Source organism: Macaca thibetana, chromosome 12 (assembly GCF_024542745.1).
Source record: "Macaca thibetana thibetana isolate TM-01 chromosome 12, ASM2454274v1, whole genome shotgun sequence".
NCBI classification, from domain to species: domain Eukaryota; kingdom Metazoa; phylum Chordata; class Mammalia; order Primates; family Cercopithecidae; genus Macaca; species Macaca thibetana.
Genome location: NC_065589.1, coordinates 91505974 through 91519412, shown reverse-complemented (window position 1 = coordinate 91519412; position 13439 = coordinate 91505974). Strand labels below are relative to the sequence as shown.

The 13439-nt window shown below is 40.0% G+C and overlaps 2 protein-coding genes across 10 annotated transcripts in view; one reads left to right on the top strand and one right to left on the bottom strand.

Annotated features, from left to right (window-relative positions):
- RND3 (Rho family GTPase 3) overlaps positions 1 to 13439 on the bottom strand; it is a 1016315-nt gene that overhangs the window by 951216 nt on the left and 51660 nt on the right. The window lies entirely within an intron of this gene.
- Positions 1 to 13439, top strand: part of RIF1 (replication timing regulatory factor 1) — a 72103-nt gene that overhangs the window by 12493 nt on the left and 46171 nt on the right. For all 9 annotated transcript variants that reach the window (XR_007718069.1, XM_050750414.1, XM_050750408.1 and 6 more), the window contains 4 exons: positions 544 to 636; positions 6656 to 6794; positions 10712 to 10863; positions 13022 to 13139. Coding sequence is in view for 8 of the 9 variants with exons in the window: in XM_050750414.1 (XP_050606371.1) it covers positions 544 to 636; positions 6656 to 6794; positions 10712 to 10863; positions 13022 to 13139 (502 nt within the window). In the remaining variant the exon portion in view is untranslated. The remainder of the gene's footprint in view (positions 1 to 543; positions 637 to 6655; positions 6795 to 10711; positions 10864 to 13021; positions 13140 to 13439) is intronic.

Here is a 13439-nt window from a genome sequence, read left to right as displayed (position 1 = left end):
GGCCAAGACCAACAAATGTTAATGATAGAATCTGGGTGTTTGTATTAGAGCATTTACTGTAAAAACTCCTTCACATTTGCTCTATGCTTCAGCTTTTCTTGTGGAGTTTTTTGGGAGGGGTAATTTTTTTTTTTTTTTTTTGAGACAGTCTCGCTCTGTCACCCAGGCTGGAGTGCAGTGGCACGTTCTCTGCTTTCTGCACCCTGCGCCTCCTGGGTTCAAGCAATTCTCATGCCTTAGCCTCCAGAGTAGTAGGAATTACAGGCGCCTGCCACCACACCCAGCTAATTTTTGTATTTTTAGTAGAGATGGGGCTTCACTGTATTGGCCAGGCTGGTCTTGAACTCCTGACTTCAGGTGATCTGCCTGCCTTGGCCTCCCAAAGTGCTGGGATTACAGGCTTGACCCACCGCACCTGGCCTTGGGTTGGGTAATATTTTTATCATGGAGAAAACTGGTTATTGAAAATTATTCCTAGACTTTGATATTGGATTTTTTTTTTTCAAAGAGTCTGTTTGGTAAATTAATTGCTTTTGTTTGCAGAAATTAATCTCAGAACTCCAGAAGCTATTTATGAGTAAAAATGAGACTTACGTGTTAAAATTATGGCCTTTGTTTGTCAAACTACTTGGAAGGGTAAGTGCCCAGTTAATGAACAGTCCACAATATTTACATGCTGGACTCTTTCTTTTCTTACCTTTTCTTTGTACACTCGATGCTCATTATTTCCTTTGTACAGCTGATGCTCATTATTTCATGCTTACTAAAATTCATTTGTAAATCTGAAATCAGTACTTGCATTGCTTTTGCCATCATTTGTAGACACCCAGGGTGGCAAAGAATTGGAGTCACAATGTGCGTGTTTCCAGCTGAGGTCAAGCAAAGTTACGCTCTGCCTTTTTGTTTTAGTTCTCATACCTTAAACAGGTGTCCTTTTTATAATCCCTGTAATGCCATATTTTTCACTTTTCTGTGCTTTTCCTGGTGGTTTACTGGTTAAATTTGGGACCCAAAGCCTGGGTCCAGATGCTGTCTAGTTTGTGTTCCTAAGCAAAGGAAGGCTGTGATATACCCAATGATGAAAATAAACTTTGTTCAGGCACGATTTATAGAGCTACTGGCTGTGAATTTGATGTTAGTGATTCAGTAATGTAAAATATCTTCTAATAGATAGATGTTAAACAGGTTATATATTGAACAGCTGACAAAAGTGTGTCCATAGACTCAAAGAAACCTAACTGTGTATTTCCCATGGGAGTGATTGCTCAGTATTTGCTAATTTAGTTTCCAGGCTATTTTATATAATAGAAAACCATAACTACTATGAATAATGAGCGAGAATCAACTGTATGTTCAATGATTAAGCAGGTTTTAGGTGGTAGGGGGTGTGCTGCTTTTATTGTGTTCTAACCATTTGTAAATGAAGAATTCAATGGCATTAAATCTATTCATAATGTTGTAAGCATCACCATTATCTATACCCAAAACTTGTGCATCATCCCCAACAAAAACTGTACCCATTAAGCAGTAAACTCCCTCTGCCCTCCTCCCCCACCCAGACATCACCCTTTTGTTCTACTTTCAGTCTCTATGAATTTGCTTATTCTAGGTACCTCATAAAAGTGAAATTATAACATATTTGCTCCTCTGTGTCTGGCTTATTTCACTAAGCATAAAGTTTTTTTTATTTTTTTTGAGACAGAGTTTCACTCTTGTCGCCCAGGCTGGAGTGCAATGGTGTGATCTCAGCTCACTGCAACCTCTGCCTCGTGGGTTCAAGCAATTCTCCTGCCTCAGCCTACTGAGTAGCTGGGACTACAGGCATGTGCCTCTATGCCCAGCTAATTTTTGTGTTTTTAGTAGAGACAGGAAGGATTTCACCATTTTGGCCAGGATGATCTTGATCTCCTGACCTCGTGATCTGCCCACCTCGGCCTCCCAAAGTGCTGGGATTACAGGCATGTGCCACCGTGCCTGGCAGCATAAAGTTTTTAAGATTTATCCATGTCATAACATATATTAAAGTTGCATTCTTATGGCTGAGTGATTGTATATAACACATTTTGTGTATCTGTTGAGAGACATTTAGGTTGTTTCTACCTTTTGGCTATTGTGAATAATGTTGCTGTAAACACCAGTGTACAAATCTGTCAGAGTTACCGCTTTCAGTTTTTTGGGTATATGTTTAAGAGTGGAATTGCTGGGTTATGTAGTAATTCTATGTTGAACTTTTTGAGAAAGCCTCAAACTCTTTCTTTTTTTGAGACAAGGTCTGGCTCTGTCACCCAGGCTGGAGTGCAGTGGCACAACCTCACTCACTTCAACCTGTCTCCCAGGCTCAAACCATCCTCCCACCTCAGCCTCCCGATTACTTGGGACTACCACCCTGCCCAGCTGAATTTTTTTTTTTCCATATTTTTTGTAGAGATGGGATTTTGCCATGCTGCTCAGGCTGGTTTCCAACTCAAGTGATCCGCTTGCCTCAGCCTCCAAATTTGCTGGATTACAGGCATGAGCCACTTGGACCAGCCAGCACCAAACTCTTCTGTAGCAGCTGCACCTTTTTACATTCCCACCCGTAATGCACTAGGGTTCCACTTTCTTAACATCCTCACCAACACTTTTTATTTTCTTTTTGTTTTTGATAGCCATTCTAGTGAATGTGAAGTGGGATTGATTTGGTATAGATTTGCATTTCTCTGATTACTAGTGATGTTGAACATCTTTTCACTTGGTTCTTGGCTGTTTTAATTGTCTGTGGAGAAATGTCTAAGTCCTTGGTCCATTTTGGAGTAGGTTTGAATTTTTGTTGAGTTGTAGTTCTTTATATGTTTTTGATATTCATCCCGTATCAGTTATGTGATTTGCAAATATTTGTTTCCATTCTATAGGTTCTCTTTTGCTTTCTTGGTAATATCCATTGCACAGTTTTTAATTTTGGTATATTATGTATATTTTTTGTTATTGCTCATACTTGACATCATATTCATGAAGTTGTTGCCAAATCCAATGTCATTTTTGTTTCCCCATGTGTTCTTGTAAGAATTTTCCAGTTTTAGATCTTGAATATAGATCTTTGAACCATTTTGAGTGAATATTTGGATATGGTGTAAGGTGAGAGTCCAGGTTCATCCTTTTGCGTGTAGATGTTCAGATTCCTCAGTACCATTTATTGAAAAGGTTGTTTTTATTAAATCCTTTTGGTACCCCCTTTTTTTTTGTTTTTTGAGACAGTCTTACTCTGTTGCCAAGGCTGCAGTGCAGTGGCATGATCTCGGCTCAGTGCAACCTCTACCTCCTGGGTTCAAGCAATTCTCCTGCCTCAGTCTCCCAGGTAGCTGGGATTACAGGTGCCCACCACCTTGCTCGGCTAATTTTTTTTCTTTTTTGTATTTTTATTAGAGATGGGGTTTTACCACATTGGCCAGGCTGGTCTCGAACTTCTGAGCTCAAGAGATCCACCCGCCTCGACCTCCCAAAGTGCTGGGATTACAGGCATGAGCCACTGCACCTGGCCTTTGGTGGCCTTTTGAAAATCATTTGAACACAGGTGCAAAGATTTATATCCAAGCTCAGTATTCTGTGCTGTTAGTGTGTATGGCTGTCCTTATGCAGTTACCATATGTATTAATTACTGCAGCTTTATACTACGTTTGGAAGTCAGTCAGTGTGAGTTGTCTGGTTTTCTTATTTTTCAGGATTGTTTTGGCTTTTAATTTAAAAAAAAAATTTTTTTTTTTTTTGAGCTGGAGACTCTCCCTGTCACCCAGACTGGAGTGCAGCGGCGTGATCTCAGCTCACTGCAACCTCCGCCTCCTGGGTTCAAGTGATTTTCCTGCCTCAGCCTCCTGAGTAGCTGGGACTGCAGTTGCACACCACCATGCCTGGCTGAAGTTTTGTATTTTTAGTAGAGATGGTGTTTCACCATATCGGCCAGGCTGGTCTCGAACTCCTGACCTTGTAATCTGCCCGCCTTGGCCTCCCAAAGTGTTGGGATTACTCGTGTGAGCCACCACGCTGGCTGTTTTGGCTTTTTGAGGCTCTTTGCAATTCCGTGTTAATTTGACGATAGACTTCTTTATCTGTGAAAAAGACAGTTGAATTCATGGTAGGGATTGTGATGAATCTGCGTATAATGCCTTGAGTAGTTAGCATTTCATTGATGTTAAGTCTTTCTACCAATGAGCAGATGTCTTTCCATTTGTTTAGGTTTTTTTTTTTTTTTTTTTTTTTTTTTTTGAGACAGAGTCTTTCTGGCTATAGTGCTGTGGCGCAGTCTTGGCTCACTGTAACCTCAGCCTCCTGGGTTCAAGTGATTCTCCTGCCTTGGCCTCCCGAGTAGCTGGGATTATAGGCGCCTGCCACCATGCCTGACTCGTTTTTGTATTTTTAGTAGAGACGGGATTTTACCACGTTGGCCAGGCTGGTCTCAAACTCATGACCTAAAGCAGTCCACCCGCCTTGGCCTCCCAGAGTGCTGGGATTACAGGAGTCAGCCACTGTGCCAGGCCTAGGTCTTTAGTTTCTTTCAGCAGTGCTTTGTAGTTTTCATCTTGTGTCTAACTTCTTGGGCTAGATCTGTTACGAAGTATTTCCTTTAGCTCTTGTAGCTAACTTGTATGTTTTTTGTTTTCTAATCCATTTTTTATTTTATTTTATTTTATTATTATTTTTTATTTTATTTTATTTGAGACAGAGTCTCGCTCTGTCGCCCCGGCTGGAGTGCAGTGGCGTGATCTCGGCTCACTGCAAGCTCCGCCTCCTGGGTTCCCACCATTTGCCTGCCTCAGCCTCCCAAGTTGCTGGGACTACAGGCACCTGCCACGCCCAGCTAATTTTTTGTATTTTTAGTAGAGACGGGGTTTCACCGTGTTAGCCAGGATGGTCTCGATCTCCTGACCTCGTGATCCGCCCGTCTCGGCCTCCCAAAGTGCTGGGATTACAGGTGTGAGCCACTGCGCCCTGCCTTCCATTTTTTTTTTTGTTACTGGTTTATAGTGTGTTAAGATTATATGTGGTTTATAGCCTGTTAGGAGCATTCGTGTTTATGTAATTTTTTATTTGTGATGCATTACTTGTCATTTTTCCATTTTGTACTTTATTTTCCTTTTTTTCTTCTTTTTGAGACAGAGTTTCACGCTTGTTGCCCAGGCTGGAGTGCAAGCACGATCTCGGCTCACTGCAACCTCGGCCTCCTGGGTTCAAGTGATTCTCCTGTCTTAGCCTGCCGAGTAGCTGGGATTACAGGCATGTGCCACCACGCCTGGCTGATTTTTGTGTTTTTAGTAGAAAAGGGATTGCTCCATATTGGTCAGACTGGTCTCGAACTCCCGACCTTAGGTGATCCACCTGCCTTGACCTCCCAAAGTGCTAGGATTACAGGTGTGAGCCACCGTGCCTGGCCTATTTTTTTTTTCCTCCTGAGCTCATATTTTTCTTTTGTTTTAATAGTTTTCTCATTTAAATCTTACATAATATTTGGAAGTAATTCAGAAGCTATCCGGTTTTCTGCTGGCTGTGGTGGCTCACGTCTGTAATCCTAGCACTTTGGGAGGCTGAGGCGGGTGGGTCATTTGAGGTCAGGAGTTAGATACCAGCCTGGCCAGCATGGCAAAACCTTATCTCTACTAAAAATATAAAAATTAGACTGGTCCTGGTGGCTCACTCCTGTAATCCCAGCACTTTGGGAAGCCGAGGTGGACGGATCACCCTGAGTTCCAGAGATCGAGACCAGCCTGGCCAGCATGGTGAAACCTTGCCTCAACTAAAAATACAATAATTAGCTAGGCATGGTGGCATGCACCTGTAATCCCAGCTACTTGGGAGGCTGAGGCAGGAGAATCGCTTAAACCTAGGAGGCAGAGGTTGCAGTGAGCTGAGATCCAGCCATTGCTCTCCAGCCTGGGTGACAGAGCCAGACTCCCATTGCAAACAAAACAAAACAAAACAAAAATTGGCTGGGCGTGGTAGTATTAGCCAGTAATCCCAGCTACTTGGGAGGCTGAGGCAGGAGAATCAGTTGAACCCAGGAGACTGCAGTGAGCCGAAATAGCACCACTGCACTGTAGCCTGGGCGACAGAGTGAGACTCCCTCTCAGAAAAAAGAAACCTTATTCAGTTTTCTTGATTTTTATCTCACTTTTACTATTTTTTATTAGCAGATACTACTGTTTTTTAAAAATGTTTCTTTTACAGCCATGAAATTAGATGTTTCCTTAATTTTCCTTTCAGTTTGTTTGAAAGGTTATTTTTATTATTTTCAGGGTTCAACATCTTTTTTCTCTAATTCTTTAATATAAACATATATTTTGTTTGGTATTGCTTTGATAAAGTTTGGGATTTATCTACTCTCCTAATTTTCTCTAATGTTTTAGAAGTGTTCTGTGTTACGCATTATCTGCTTCTTCAAACTTTATATATTTTTTGGTCTTGATTTTGGAATGTGTGTTTAAAGTTTATTTTCTTAAATTCCTAAGACTTTTAACATACCTAACATTTAACACATCTCTTTATGTTTGTGAATAATTTATCTTTTGTCTCCCCATTAGATTATGAAGTCCTAAGAGCATCTATTAAGTGAATGAATAAAGGAATGATAGCAATTATTCTGTTTCATGCAGATAAATAACTTCTTCATGATTTTTCCCTTTTTTAGACCTTGCATCGAAGTGGGAGTTTCATCAATTCTCTGTTGCAACTAGAAGAACTTGGATTTCGTAGTGGAGCACCCATGATTAAAAAAATAGCTTTTATTGCTTGGAAGAGTTTAATAGATAATTTTGCTTTGAATCCAGGTAATATTTTAACAATTTTGATTTTCTATGAATTCATTTTGCTTAAAGCAAGACAAATGAAATTTTTCTGTTTTTTTGGATTTTAAGTTGAAATTAAGCTACTACTGAATTATTTTCATTTTAAGGGAACAGTAATAAATTTGTACTGAAAATAGAATTCACATACTAGGCATTGAAAATCACAAATATAAAATCTGTTTTACAGTATTTCAAAAACTGAACAAAGTGAAAAATAACTGTTTGTGGCTTCCTTTATTTATTTTATTTTATTTTTTATATTTTATTTTTTATATTTTATGTTATGTTATCCTATCCTATCTTATCTTATCTTGTCTTGTCTTATCTTATCGAGACAGAGTGTCACTCTTGCCCAGGCTGGAGTGCAGTGGTGGGATCTTGGCTCCCTGCAACCCACGCCTCCCAGGTTCAAGCGATTCTCCTGCCTCAGCCTCCCGAGTAGCTGGGATTACAGATGCCTACCACCATACCCAGCTAATATTTGTATTTTTAGTAGAGACAGGGTTTCACTATGTTGGCCAGGCTGGTCTCAAACTCCTGAACTCAAGTGATCCACCCGCCTTGGCCTCCCAAATGCTGGGATTACAGATGTGAGCCACTGCACCCAGCCTATTTGTGACTTTCTTACGTGTTAGCTCTGAATTGAGTGCTTTATGTATATTTTGTTTAATCATCACAATAGACCTGAGATGTAATTATTAGTCACTATTTTAGAGAGATTGAGTAATTTTCCAGAGGTCACATAACCAGTAGATGATAGGAAACAGTTGTGATTTCCATGGAATAAAAATATCAGTGATTGATGGCCTTATTTCTTTCAGGATTTCTAAAAGAGTACCTAATAGTGGTTGAATATTGATATTTGGAAGTCATTCTTTTTGATTTACTACTTTAACCTTACCTTCTTATTGTCCAGTGGAGTTTTATGATAATATATTCACAAGAAAGAATATTTAGCCCAAAACTGGGTTAATATGAGTACTTAACTAGGTGGTAGTTAATCTTAGTTTTAATTAATACTGTGCGTTTACAAGAACTGCTAAGTAATGTTGACTTGTTATCCTATATTTTTCCTGCCAAAGACCATTATTTATCTCATTTTTTCCTCCTTTTAATATGTTTTGTATTGTGATTATTTGCATTAACTGTAATTACATTTTTTGTTGTTGAGACAGAGTCGGAGTCTCGCTCTGTCGCCTAGGCTGGAGTGCAGTGATGCAATCTCAGCTCACTGCAAGCTCCGCCTCCCGGGTTCAGGCCATTCTCCTGCCTCAGCCTCCCAAGTATCTGGGACTACAGGCGCCCGCCACCATGCCTGGCTAATTTTTTGTATTTTTAGTAGAGACGGGATTTCACGTGTTAGCCAGGATGGTCTTCATCTCCTTACCTTGTGATCCGCCTGCTTCAGTCTCCCAAGGTGCTGGGATTACAGGCAAGAGCCACTGCTCCTAGCCCTTTAATTACTTTTATTTAAAATACTAGTACATATATTTTGGGGGTATAGGTTTTTTTTTTTTTTCTTTTTTCTCTCTTAGGGTCTTATCCTGTCACCCAGGCTGGAGTGCAGTGGCATGATCATGGCTGACTGCAGCCTTGACCTCCTGGGCTCTAGTGATCCACCTCAGCCCCTGAGGTAGCTGGGACTACAGGCGTGTGCCACCATGTCTGGCTAGTTTTTGTATCTTTTGTAGAGGCGGGATTAGACCATGTTGCTCAGGCTACTCTCAAACTCCTGGACTCAAGTGATCTACCTACCTCAGCCTTCCAAAGTGTTAGGATTGCAGGTGTGAGCCACTGTGCTCAGTCTACTATAATTTTAAATTGAAATTGTAGCTTATTTTTATGTTTATGAGCTGGCATGTATTTGGGTCTAACTGTAAACCCAGAAGTAATGTTTGGGACTACAATCTTTCGGAATTAAGTTAAAGCATAAAATAAGAGTAGTTTAAAGAGGGTAAGTTAAAAATAAGTTCAGAGCTAGGGAATCCACGACTAATACTGTGGATCCAGGAAGTCATCAAGGAATCAGATGACTGCTTTTGCTCTGCCATCTTCGATTTGTCTTAGTTGCAGACAGGAAGGAGGGAAGGTAGAACAGGAAAGACTTCTTCACAGCTGAGTCACCTATACCTAGAAATAACCTTCTAAGAATCTTATATACATATCCACTTAAATTTTACTGGGTAGAATGGCTCAATGGCCGACTAGAAAAAGTAGTCAAAAACTGGGCATCCATCACTGTCCTGTGTAAAATCAGATTTTGTAATTAAAGGAGATTGGTTTATTGCATGGTAATTAATCTCTGCTATTGTAGAGATATTATTATGGAGCTCTTCTCATAAATAGAATAGAGGCCAGGCGTGGTGGCTCACGCCTGTAATCCCAGCACTTTGAGAGGTGGGCGGATCACCTGAGTTCTCGAATTAGAGGGCAGCCTGACCAACATGGAGAAACCCCGTCTCTACTAAAAATACAAAATTGGCCGGACATGGTGGCACATGCCTGTAATCCCAGCTACTTGGGAGGCTGAGGCAGGAGAATCGCTTGAACCCTGGAGGAGGAGGCTGCAGTGAGCCGAGATGGCGCCATTGCACTCCAGGCTGGGCAACAAGAGCGAAACTCCGTCTCTGAATGAATGAATGAACGAACGAAAAGAATAGGGGCCCCCAAAAAGTAAGTGTCTTGGACTGGATAACTTGTTCATACAGTGATCTGCCTTTATTTTCTTATAGAACTGTTAATTGAAATAGCTAAATGGCAGAGTAGTTGTAACAGACATTGTTGAGTGACATTCTACCAAATACATGGCCTGACTGAGTCCTTTCCAAGTCTGTTTGTTTGTTTGTTTGTTTATTCGGGACGGAGTCTCACTCTGTTGCCCAGCCTGGAGTGCAGTGTCACGATCTCAGCTTACTGCAACCTCTGCCTCCTGGGTTCAAGCGATTCTCCTGCCTTAGCCTCCTGAGTAGCTGGTATTACAGGCGCCCAATGCAACGCGCATCTAACCTTTGTGTAATTTTAGTAGAGACAGGATTTCACCATGTTGGCCAGGCGGGTTTCAAACTCCTGACCTCAAGTGACCTGCCCTCCTCATCCTCCCAAAGTGCTAGGATTATAGGCGTGAGCCACCATGCCCAACCCTTTTAAGGTCTTTTCGACAAGTTATTTTAGCACAGACTATGTCTTAATTTTTCATATCCCCAGTCTTACTCATTTGGCATAAATGTTTTGTCTGAAGATTGGATTTAATTTCTATGCTGAATTTTAACAATATGATTATTGTTAAGATAGGGCAGTCCTGAATCTGAATCTATTTAGATTTCAAAAATGTATTCAATCAGTTGCCCCAGTAGTAATGATTTTTGGTGAAATATATTAATAATTGATTTTTAAAATGATAGCCTTTTTTGACATAATGTAAACATGCTTCTGTTTCTTTGTCAAATGGGGATAATGAGAATGCTAAAGCAGCTAGGACAGTATTTCTCAAAGTTTTGGCATTTTATGCTGGATGATTTGTTTTTCAGGACTGTCCTGTGTGTTGAAGTTTAGTAGTGTCCCTAGTACTCTACCCATAAGATGTCAGTAGCATCCCCTCATTTGTAACCAACCTAAAGTATTTCCTGGTGGGAAATTGCCCCTGGCACACAGTATCTAATAAATACTACTTATTTGTTTTAAAATACATTTTTGCCTTATTTAGTGTCTTTGGTTCAGCGGTACTACAGTTTATGAAAATGCAAGTTTTGGGTAGAGCAAGGACATCCTGGGGATTTATTTTTTTAAAAAGTATTTTAAAATCTGTTCTCTTGCTGTGATAAAAGACTGTTGCATAGCTAATGTTGGAGTTAATCTTTAGCTTGGACGTCTCTTTACCTGTGTGCTTATTTTCTTTTAAGATATACTATGTAGTGCAAAAAGACTCAAGTTGTTAATGCAGCCTTTGAGTTCAATCCACGTGAGAACAGAAACTCTAGCATTAACAAAACTAGAAGTCTGGTGGTATTTACTGATGAGACTTGGACCTCATCTTCCTGCTAATTTTGAACAGGTAACATTACAAGTGTTTACTATAGCACTTTATGTTTTTGTTAATGTGTTCTTAAGTTCTTACCAATGCACTCTTTTAGTGTTATTTTTGCTATTTGTTAGCAGACTAGAACATATAAAAGATCTTCCACTTGACTGGCAGAGAACTTAAATTCATTTCCCACAGGGATATTGTTCAATTGCTTGAAATGGAGCCTCTTTACCTGAAATGTTTTTATTTATTATTTATTTATTTATTTATTTTGAGACACAGTCTTGTTCTGTTGCCCAGGCTGGAGTGCAGTGGCACGATCTCGGCTCACTGCAATCTCCATCTCCTGGGTTCAAGTGATTATCCTGCATCAGCCTCCCAAGTAGCTGGGACTACAGGCACACGACCACACCTGGCTGATTTTTTGTATTTTTAGTATAGACAGGGTTTCACCATGGAGGCCAGGCTGGTCTCACACTCCTGGCCTCAAATGATCCGCCTGCCCCAGCCTCCCCAAGTGCTGGCTTACAGGCATGAGCCATCGCGCCTGGCCCTGAAATGTTTTTAAATCAGCAAGTAATCAAATACTCATTCTTACTCTTCAAGCATTATGATTTTAAAAAGAGGCTTTTTTTCCCTAGAGGATTTGGAATATAATTGAGAAGAAAACCAGCATCAGTGAAATAGAAATCAGCCGGGCATGGTGGCTCACACCTGTAATCCTAGCACTTTGGGAGGCAGTGGCAGGTGGATTGCCTGAGCTCAGGAGTTCGAGACCAGCCTGGGCAACATGTTGAAACCCCATGTCTACTAAAATACAAAAAATTAGCTGGGTATGGTGGCACGTGCCTGAAGTCTCAGCTACTCGGGAGGCTGAGGAGAATTGCTTGAACCCAGGAGTTGGAGGTTGCAGTGATCTAAGATCACGCCACTGCACTCCAGCCCAGGCAATGGAGTGAGACTCCATCTCAAAAAAAAAAAGAGAGAGAGAGAAATCAAGTGCTACACTGGGTAGTTATTTTTTGTTCCTCTGTTTTCTAGGCTGCATAGTGATAACCAGTGATTTAATCCTATTTGTAGGTTCTTTTTAATTGTTACGCAGTGATTTTATGAATTCTTCAGGATTTGCATATCCTTACTAGTATTTAGACATAAAGTTTAATCTTACCTAAACCTTTTGGGTTTTTTGCAATTATTTCCATCCTTGGTTTTTGAATTTTTTTTTTTGAGATGGAGTCTTGCTCTGTCACCCAGGCTGGAGTGCAGTGACGCAATCTCGGCTCACTGCAAGCTCCACCTCCCGGGTTCACGCCATTCTCCTGCCTCAGCCTCCAGAGTAGCTGGGACTACAGGCACCCACCACCACACCCGGCTAATTCTTTGTATTTTTAGTAGAGACAGGGTTTTATTGTGTTAGCCAGGATGGTCTCGATCTCCTGACTTCGTGGTCCACCTGCCTCGGCCTCCCAAAATGCTGGGATTACAGGCGTGAGCCATGGCACTTGGCCTGGTTTTTGAATTTTTTTTACAGTTAAAAGGAGCAGCTCTGCTAACATCTTTCTCATTTCTTCACTTATTTTGGATTTTGGGGGTATATTTTACTTATGCATCTATAGTCCTTATGTTTTATGTAAATAGCTGCATAGCAGGGAATGCATTCTTGGAAAGGATGACTTAAGCCATTTTTATTCAGTTCTTAATTTTTTAATATATTAAGAGTTTTAAATTTTATATAACATGAAGTAATTGAAGATGGGTATTGTCAATAATGTAATTTGGATCATAATGAATTTTCCAAATTCTACCGTTTTAAGGGTCCAGTAGGCTAATTATTTGCATTTGTCCAATACATTAATTGGAATAATTTATTTGGTAACTACAGGTGACTGGTACTAGGATGATGTTCCAGAGTTTTAAAAAGTTTAAATTAGTCTATCAATAATGTATACAATTCAGATGTTTATGTATATAAACAAATTTAGGTAACACACATTTAGGGCAAATACAATTGTAATAAAATGTTTATATTTTTTCCAAATTTCATTTTTTAGCCTGTTTGTGCATGGAAACAATCTGTAAAATGGAATATATTAAGGCTCCATTTAATGAAATTTATATTATGTGAGGCTTTTAGAAACTGTGACAGATATATAGTTTATAGATCGATGTTTTCTCTTTTACCCCATAGGTTTGTGTGCCTCTGATTCAAAGTACAATAAGCATTGATTCTAATGCCTCACCTCAAGGCAATTCGTGTCATGTAGCTACATCTCCAGGTTTAAATCCTATGACTCCTGTACACAAAGGTAAGAGGTAGATATTGTTGGTTTTTGCTTTTTTAATCAGGCTTTGTTGACCTAGAACCATAGTTTTGAAGTAGGAAATAAAACAAGCTTTGAGAGGTTTTACTCAGTGTTTTTCGTATGAAATGAAGCACTTCATAATTTTTAGATTCGTTACCAAAAAATCCATTATGTCTTCCTGTTTTTTTTGTTTTGTTTTTATGTTACTGAGTACTGTTGTAAGCACGTAGTTGTGGTTAGAAAAGACAGATGTATTTTCAGTACATTATATGAGGTACATTACAAAAAAAGCCTCAGAGCAAT